Source organism: Schistocerca piceifrons, chromosome 1 (assembly GCF_021461385.2).
Source record: "Schistocerca piceifrons isolate TAMUIC-IGC-003096 chromosome 1, iqSchPice1.1, whole genome shotgun sequence".
NCBI classification, from domain to species: domain Eukaryota; kingdom Metazoa; phylum Arthropoda; class Insecta; order Orthoptera; family Acrididae; genus Schistocerca; species Schistocerca piceifrons.
This window is the reverse complement of record NC_060138.1, coordinates 997442340-997452390: the sequence shown is the minus strand read 5'-3', so window position 1 is coordinate 997452390 and position 10051 is coordinate 997442340. Positions and strand designations below refer to the sequence as shown.

General features: G+C 45.5%; 1 protein-coding gene across 1 annotated transcript; it reads right to left on the bottom strand.

Moving 5' to 3' along the window:
* Window positions 1-284: 284 nt before the first annotated feature.
* On the bottom strand, window positions 285-4078 carry LOC124777070. The gene is made up of 2 exons (XM_047252347.1): window positions 4056-4078; window positions 285-713 (listed from the first exon to the last, which is right to left on the bottom strand). The coding sequence occupies exons 1-2, from the start codon at window positions 4062-4064 to the stop codon at window positions 285-287; spliced, it is 438 nt and encodes a 145-aa protein (XP_047108303.1). The 5' UTR covers window positions 4065-4078.
* Between the last annotated feature and the right edge of the window lie 5973 nt (window positions 4079-10051).

Genomic DNA, 10051 nt, shown 5'->3' with positions numbered 1-10051 from the left:
GTTTATTTTATCAGTATTTCATATGGCAGTGGAATGATGTTCTATAAGTAAATGACATAAATGAAGTTATGGAATGACAATTTTATAATTCAATGACTGGCATATTTCTTTACTGTATGTTGCACAACAAATAAAGATATTGTTGGCCAAGATGTTAGTGTAAATTAAAGGGAACTTGGAAGAAAGGAATAAAGTAAATAATTTTAAATACCATTTATTTTCTGTACATCATGAAAATCACAAACTTACACAATTCCACTTTCACTCGAGTTCTGCATTTGTATCTATAGATCTTTCAGTTTTGCTTCTGTTGTTACATTAACAAGGTCTCTTATTAACTGCATTCTGATTTCATTGCTCTTGATTTCCTTTGCTAGGTTACCAATGAATATCATGCAGCTATCCATAGTTAGCTCTGCCGAGGGTTGTTGGCGGTCTTGGGTGGCACATATTTTATTAGCTATTACCTCAACAGCACTCATGTACCCATCACCAGGCCTCTTCCTTCTTCCATCCCTGCTTTGAGTGGCATGGGTAGGTGGCGGCGGTGGTGGTGGTGGTGGTGATGCTGTTGTTGCTGCTGCTGCTGCTTCTCCACATTGTTCCCCAATGCATACATCGTTCAGCACATCCACATCAAGACTATAACAGCCTTCGATGTTTTGATGTGGTGATGGTTGTATATCCACACTTTGAGAAGAGAGACTGCATGTCTGTAAATTGCAAAACGTTCTGAAATTTATTGCAATACTATAACTGAATGAAATGCATAACATCCCAATGAACAGTTGAGCATACTGAAGTTTTGTAAATAATGTAAGAGACAGTTACTACATAAGGGGTAACTTCTATTTAAATTACATTTTGTTATTATAAAAGTGGGGGAGGGGGGGTGTTCTTTGCCCCAATTTCAGGGAAACTGAGGCAACTTTCTCCCTCTGACAAATTTAATCAAAATAGCTCAACAATATTTTCATTGCTGTCTTTCACACCTGAAGCAACTTGGGACGAATCTTAACACATTGAAAGGAATACTGCTTAAGATATTAGTGTTATTACAGTGGGTATGAATGCAAACAAAAGCCAAGAGCACACCAATATGCAAATTACAATGCACACAAAATCTGAAAGAATTCCAGTAATCCATAACAAATGGAACATTTGCTAAAAATGTCACAAAATGCTTCTGGACCAGTAAAAGGTACTAGTAAACAACCTGACAGAAGGAAGAAACCAGGCAGTGCTTGATTATTCTAGTGATGAAGACCTATCATAAGAACAAATTGCAGATGAGGAAATTCAGATGAAGACTGGGATTCATACAGAAGAAATAAAACCATATCAAAACCACAGAGAAAACTGACACCTATCCACAAGCAAATTAGGGCTAATCCACAATAGGGCTACTTTGCTCCAGATTTTAAAAGGTTAAAAAATTTAAAAAAATAATCCCTTCAGGGTTTACTATGGTTCTTAAGGCCCGTCCACACGCAACGATCTGTCTGCGCAAATGTCTGCGCACATCACAGATCGTTGCGTGTGGACAGAAGATTTGCACCAACCTGAGGTGTGTGCAAACCTGGAAGTTGGAGTTGGAGGTTTAAGCGAAACCTCTCAAATCTGTGGGTTCAAACCACATCTGTGCAGACAAGCTGGAGCGTGTGGACAGGAGATCGCCGCAAATCTGGCGCGAAACAGCTGTTTGTTCAGTCTAGTGTTTGTATTTGTGCGCACAGGGCATTAAAATGGCTGATACTCGTCAGTGTTCTCGAGAGTTTGTAAGTGAATTCATTGAAATATATACACTCCTGGAAATCGAAATAAGAACACCGTGAATTCATTGTCCCAGGAAGGGGAAACTTTATTGGCACATTCCTGGGGTCAGATACATCACATGATCACACTGACAGAACCACAGGCACATAGACACAGGCAACAGAGCATGCACAATGTCGGCACTAGTACAGTGTATATCCACCTTTCGCAGCAATGCAGGCTGCTATTCTCCCATGGAGACGATCGTAGAGATGCTGGATGTAGTCCTGTGGAACGGCTTGCCATGCCATTTCCACCTGGCGCCTCAGTTGGACCAGCGTTCGTGCTGGACGTGCAGACCGCGTGAGACGACGCTTCATCCAGTCCCAAACATGCTCAATGGGGGACAGATCCGGAGATCTTGCTGGCCAGGGTAGTTGACTTACACCTTCTAGAGCACATTGGGTGGCACGGGATACATGCGGACGTGCATTGTCCTGTTGGAACAGCAAGTTCCCTTGGCGGTCTAGGAATGGTAGAACGATGGGTTCGATGACGGTTTGGATGTACCGTGCACTATTCAGTGTCCCCTCGACGATCACCAGTGGTGTACGGCCAGTGTAGGAGATCGCTCCCCACACCATGATGCCGGGTGTTGGCCCTGTGTGCCTCGGTCGTATGCAGTCCTGATTGTGGCGCTCACCTGCACGGCGCCAAACACGCATACGACCATCATTGGCACCAAGGCAGAAGCGACTCTCATCGCTGAAGACGACACGTCTCCATTCGTCCCTCCATTCACGCCTGTCGCGACACCACTGGAGGCGGGCTGCACGATGTTGGGGCGTGAGCGGAAGACGGCCTAACGGTGTGCGGGACCGTAGCCCAGCTTCATGGAGACGGTTGCGAATGGTCCTCGCCGATACCCCAGGAGCAACAGTGTCCCTAATTTGCTGGGACGTGGCGGTGCGGTCCCCTACGGCACTGCGTAGGATCCTACGGTCTTGGCGTGCATCCGTGCGTCGCTGCGGTCCGGTCCCAGGTCGACGGGCACGTGCACCTTCCGCCGACCACTGGCGACAACATCGATGTACTGTGGAGACCTCACGCCCCACGTGTTGAGCAATTCGGCGGTACGTCCACCCGGCCTCCCGCATGCCCACTATACGCCCTCGCTCAAAGTCCGTCAACTGCACATACGGCTCACGTCCACGCTGTCGCGGCATGCTACCAGTGTTAAAGACTGCGATGGAGCTCCGTATGCCACGGCAAACTGGCTGACACTGACGGCGGCGGTGCACAAATGCTGCGCAGCTAGCGCCATTCGACGGCCAACACCGCGGTTCCTGGTGTGTCCGCTGTGCCGTGCGTGTGATCATTGCTTGTACAGCCCTCTCGCAGTGTCCGGAGCCAGTCGTTAGGTTCGCCCTGCAACTCCCGCAGTAAATTTACGTGAGAAAACTGCTTTCGCTTTAGCAGCCACTGTCTACACCATTTTGACCGCTCTCTCTGTTTCCTGCGGTGGTCTAAATGTTTATTGCAACACAAGTTGCGAACACAGACCACAACAGAACTTCCTCCATCTCTATATTTCAAAATAAGTTAATTAAATTTTTGACGTTTACGGGGAGCGTAGTCGCTTGTTACTGATTTCTTTTCTACACTGACAGATGGCGGGCGAGTAGTAGATTGGGGTTTGTGTCGTGTGAACACACCACATTTGCAGCGATATTTTGCATGTACAGACATCTGCGCCGATGTCTGCGCAGACAGATCGTTGCGTGTGGACCGGGCTTTAAATAGCTTCGAACAGAATAACCTCATTCTCAAAAGTAATTTTACAAAACTACTACCCACTATATGATTTTGTATGAATAGCTACGACAGTGGAGCACAGTATTCTAATTGCATTTGTAATGTGTCTAAGACCCATGAAATTCAGTTTTTGTCTTAAGTAAATAGGTAACTTACCTCTTCACTTTCATTGTCCTCAGTCATGGAATGTTGAGTCAGGCCTATGGCTGTGCTTTTTCGTGGCAAGCAATGATCCGCCAAAAACATTAACTTCTCGTAATACCATAAAGATGGTTTGCATATCTGAAAAATTGTAAGTTCATATTAACATAGTAAAATGTACGTGGGAAAGCTACATCGTAATCCATTACCATTCAAGATTATGTGCTTTCAAAAATCGGTTGAATATTCAGTGTGATATTTCTAGGAAATAGTCTTAAATGTGTCCGATTTTTGCAAGTAGTAGGTTTCTACATTCAACACAAAATTCATAGTTTTGTACTTACGTCGTTCATCCCAGCGCCACTGCTTTTCGATGACTTTACTTTGGCGTACTCCACTTTAAATTGAGTTCGTAGATTGTGCATTTTGCTGTAGCACTCCTCGCTCGTCGTATATGGTCGAACAAGACACACGGCACTTGCAACTCTTTCGAGTGTTTCTGCACGCAAGTGTTTATTGTAATAATTTGCGCTTTTCAGGACGTACAGACACTGTCCTTCCCTATAAGCACATATCAAAGTTTCAATCGCTTCCTTGGACCACTGCGGTGCCATTATTTAATAATTATAATTATAATAACTTCCTACCGCACCTCACAACAGCAGAAAAGCAACTATGAACAAAGGCTTCCAGCTCGAGCATTCCGCGTCTGACGTCACAAACGAAACGTCTCATGATTGGCCAACGCAGGTAGCATGCAGGGAACCTTGCAAGAAAAATAGCACCGGACCCATCCTGGAAATCTTACAAGGTACCCAGCAAGGTAGCCCGCTAGCAGACGACGGAGCCCACAAGGCAGCCGTCGCGCGAGCCAGCAAGGAAACTTACAGCGAATCTTGCTCCGTGTGAGACGGGCTTAAAAGTCTACGGGACTGATGACCTCAGATGTTAAGTCCCATAGTGCTCAGAGCCATTTGAACCATTTGATGGTGGTGGTAAGTGATAAATTCTGCATAAGCAAGTGAGAGACATAATTTGCACGATATACGCTTCCTTCAAGCACGCGCATGTGCGTACCGCAACTATCGCTTGCAATCGTCAACACTACCATTCCCGTCCGTGCCTTGGAACACCATCGTTCGTGTATCAGGATATAGCAATGTAGCACAACACACAGAAAGCTTAAAAGCACAATTAGGTAGGCTTCCAAAGTGTCGTGCTGCCAGGTGATGCGCAGGAGGATACTAAATCTTGGTGACCGCAAACCGCAAAAGATGGTTTATATGGTTGGCATCTTGATAATTTCAGATGCTGAATATGGGTTGATAAATTAAGTCTTATATGTAAGTCGGTATATGATTTTCCACTCCATGATAGCTGTCAATCGCTGCTTTGTACCGCTCTTTCACACGTTAAATATGTGGAATATTTTTCAATGGAATGATTTGCATTCTTACATTATATGTTCAGCAGTAGAATGAAGAAAAGGAAGGAAGATTGTAAAACAACATCTTCATATTTCGAGACATTCAGTAACATTCGCCACGAAAAGATGCATGCTTCTGTGAATGATTGGGTTAGCTTTACGCTGGTTTGATGAATTACTGCATTTGTTGAACTGAACTACAATCATGAAATTGACAAAGTCTGACAAAGAACTGCTTTTTCCCAGGTTCTGTCAATGAAGGAAGCCAGATAAATGAAGCCAAAAAAGTGCTTCATGATAGCAATAAAATAACGCTAAGCATATCTACATATCTATTGTGGGATATACTTCACAGAAACTTTCCAAGCATAACTGTAAATGCAACTGTAGATTGAAAACTTTCTTGGATGAGCCATCCTTGTAACCGAATGATCATCGCGAACCGGCTGTGGTAGCCGAGCAGTTCTAGGCGCTCAGTCCGGAACCGCGCGACTGCTACGGTCGCAGGTTCGAATCCTGCGTCGGGCATGGATGTGTGTGATGCCCTTTTTAGGTTAGTTAGGTTTAAGTAGTTCTAAGTTCTAGGTGACTGATGACTACAAATGTTAAGTCCCATAGTGCTCAGAGCCATTTGAACTATTTTTGATCATCGCGATCCACAAGCAGACCGACAAACTGTCAAGTGTTTTCCTTTGTTGTGAGAACCAGAATAAACCCAACCAGCCTCATGAGTATACGCAAAAAGCTGCTTAAAGAAATACTGGCAGCTGTTTCGAACGTCAACAATATCCGGCGGGAAAGGGGTGTGCTAAAAAAGGAAAACCCAAATAGTCATCCGAACAAGCGAACATATTTTCCTGTCCCGTGATTTATCTGATGAATAAACTGGGCCAGACGGACGCAATTTCTGTACTTATTGTCTATTTTACAGATCAGACTTATAACCAAGTAACAAAGCCTGGACTCTCGTTAACTCGGTGGTCTGTCACGTATTCCACGGCGTTGAGCAGACTATAAAGAAGTGATCGGTCGGCACCGTGCGTTCTTCTGAGATTGACGCAGATTTAGTTCTTTTTCTCTGTGGTCTCGGATGCCTGCAGCAGGGCATGCGAATATTTCCCTGCCAAAAGCCAGTACGCGGCATCAGCCATTCGCATAGCCCACGACCTTCACTACGTTAAAAAAAAGGTCCAAAGTAGTCGTATTGGCAGCTGTTAATGGCGGGTTTAACGAGGCAGGCCTTTGTTAGCGGAAATAAGAAAGTGGCTGCAAAAACGCGCCGCGAGGCGTTTTTAATTCGGCACGAAGTGCGCGGCCGGCAGCTGGCGGTGTCTGTTACACAGCGGCGGGGTAAATTCATCTGCGTGTCGGAGTACCACAGCTGTGATACATCGTAATGACCGGCTGCATGAAGGTAAAAAAAAAGGAAGAAAGGCGGGGAAAGAAGGAGCAGACCGGACACCTGCCTATCACATGACACGCTTAACGTGACGAGAGGGCGTAAACTGGCACTGTGTAGAACTTTCTGTTTGGGTATTAGAAAGAAGCGAAGCCACTCATCACCTTGGCCAGCTCTGATCAACAGTTATTCACAACCAACCAAGGTAACACAATCTCCTGATTAATGATTACCCAAGTCAGGCACGACTTGGAGCTTTTTCACATATAAGTATTGTCGGGGCGTAAGTAATGCTTAAAAAAAAAAAAAAAAAAAAAAAAAAAAACACTAAACTCCGTTCGAACAAGCCTTGGACGATCCAACGGTATCGACAGACCACCGTGTCATCCTCAGCCGATAGGCCTCCTTGAATACGGTCACAGAGGGGAATGTGGCCAGCACATTACTCTCCCGGCCGTTGCCAGTTTTCGTGACCGCAGTCACCAATTCTCAGTAAAGTACATCTACATCTGCATGATTAATCTGCAATTAACATTTAAGTGCTTGGCAGAGCGTTCATCGAACCACAATCATACTATCTCTCTACCATTCCACTCCCGAACAGCGCGCGGGAAAAACGAACACCTAAACCTTTCTGTTCGAGCTCTGATTTCCCTTATTTTATTTTGATGATCATTCCTACCTATATAGGTTGGGCTCAACAAAATATTTTCGCATTCGGAAGAGAAAGTTGGTGACTGAAATTTCGTAAATAGATCTCACCGCGACGAAAAACGTCTTTGCTTTAATGACTTCCATCCCAACTCGCGTATCATATCTGCCACACTCTCTCCCCTATTACGTGATAATACAAAAAGAGCTGCCCTTTTTTGCACGCTTTCGATGTCCTCCGTCAATCGCACCTGGTAAGGATCCCACACCGCGCAGCAATATTCTGAGGACGAACGAGTGTAGTGTACGCTGTCTCTTTAGTGGACTTGTTGCATCTTCTAAGTGTCCTGCCAATGAAACGCAACCTTTGGCTCGCCTTCCCCACAATATTATCTATGTGGTCTTTCCAACTGAAGTTGTTCGTAATTTTAACACCCAGATACTTAGTTGAATTGACAGCCTTGAGAATTGTACTATTTATCGAGTAATCGAATTCCAACGGATTTCTTTTGGAACTCATGTAGATCACGTCACACTTTTCGTTATTTAGCGTCAACTGCCACCTGCCACACCATACAGCAATATTTTATAAATCGCTTTGCAACTGATACTGGTCTTCGGATGACCTTACTAGACAGTAAATTACAGCATCATCTGCGAACAACCTTAGAGAACTGCTCAGATTGTCACCCAGGTCATTTATATAGATCAGGAACAGCAGCGGTGCCAGGACGCTTCCCTGGGGAACACCTGGTATCACTTCAGTTCTACTCGATGATTTGCCGTCTATTACTACGAACTGCGACCTTCCTGACAGGAAATCACGAATCCAGTTCCTCAATTGGGCCCACAAGGGCTGAGAGAAACCAGTTTACCAAAACCGCTGGGTACAGCCACACGGTGCGGTCACCCCTCCAAGCCAAGCTCGACAGTACTTCATGTCGGTGATCTGACAGGAACTGGTGTTACTACTGTGATACGGCCGTTGGCATTATCCTAGGACTAAAAAGGCATTTATCCCATGAACTCTAGGTTTACTGGTCGAATAGGGAACCGTCAAGCCACAATGTAAGAATATTGTATTACTTTATCATCCATTCGCTTTCTGCAGCATTTAGCTCCGCACTCCGTAAGCTAGAGTAGTGTACGCATCACTCTCCTTTTCTCCATTTCCATTCGCGGATGGTTCATGGGAACACTATGTGATAAAAAGTATCCGGACACCCCCAAAAACACACGTTTTTCATATTAGATGCATTGTGCTGCCACCTACGGCCAGGTACTCCATATCAGCGACTTCATTAGTCATTAGACATCGTAACAGAGCAGAATGAGGCGCTCTCTGGAACTCATGGACTTCGAACGTGGTCAGGTGACTGGCTGTCACTTGTGTAATACGTCTGTATGCGAGATTTCCACACTCCTAAACATCCACAGGTCCACTGTTTCCGATGTGATAGTGAAGTGGAAAGGTGAAAGGACACGTGCAGCACAAAAGCGTACAGGTCGACCTCGTCTGTTGATTGACAGAGACCGCAGGCAGTTGAAGAGGGTCGTAATGTGTAATAGGCAGACTTCTATCCAGACCATTGCACAGGAACTCCAAACCGCATAAGGATCCATTGCAAGTACTATGACGGTTAGGCGGGAGGTGATAAAACTTGGATTTTATGGTCGAGCGGCTGCTCATACGCCACACATCACGCCTGTAAATGCCAAACGACTCCTCGCTTGGTGTAAGGAGCGTAAACATTGGACGACTGAACAGTGGAAAAACGTTGTGTGGAGTGACGAATTACGGTACACAATGTAGCGATCGGATGACAGGGGAGGGTATGGCGAATGCCCGGTGAACGTCGTCTACCAGCGTGTGTAGAGCCAACAGTAAAATTCGGAGGCGGTGGTGTTATGGTGTGGGAGTGCTTTTCATGGAGGGGGTTTGCACCCCTTGTTGTTTTGCTTGGCACTATCACAGCACAGGCCTACATTGATGTTTTAATGAGCTTCTTGCTTCCCACTGTCGAAGAGCAATTCAGGGATGGCGATTGATCGTTCAACACGATCACGCACCAGTTCATAATGAACGGCCTGTGGCGGAGTGGTTACACGACAATAACATCCCTTTAATAGACTGGCCTGCACAGACTCCTGACATAAATCCTATAGAACACCTTTCGGATATTTTGGAACGCTGATTTCGTGACAGGCCTCACCTACCGACTTCGATACCTCTCCTCAGTGCAGCACTCTGTGAAGAATCGGCTGCCATTCCCCAAGAAATCTTCCAGACCTGATTGAACGTATGCGTGCGATAGCGGAGGCCGTCATCAAGGTTAAGGGTGGGCTAACATGATACTGAATTCCAGAATTACCGATGGAGGGCGCCACGAACTTGTAAGTCATTTTCAGCCAGGTGTCGGAACACGTTTGATCACATAGTTATCAGTGTTTTGCGTTGCATCTCCTGTGGCCTGGATGTACGCACTGATTCGGTTATGAAGGACGTCGTACACCATTTGCATCCTCTAATGAGGAAAGATGGCCCAAAACTGTTATCCTGGATATTGGATTAAGTGCGAGCTGACCCTACACATATTCCATTGCCGACAGATGTACGGACCTTGCTGCCCCATGCGTGTATCTCAACATCACGCAGTTCATAGAGACACGTGCCATGCGTAGACGATCTTTGTCCTATTGAAAAATGACACAATTATAATGTCACATGATTGGTAACACATAAGGAGACGGTCTTTCAGGACGTGCCGGTGAACCATCGACCTTCCCTCAATCACTACCAGCCATGAAATGGAGTCATACGCGAGGTCTCCACACACAATGATGCCAGGAGTAATACCGCTATG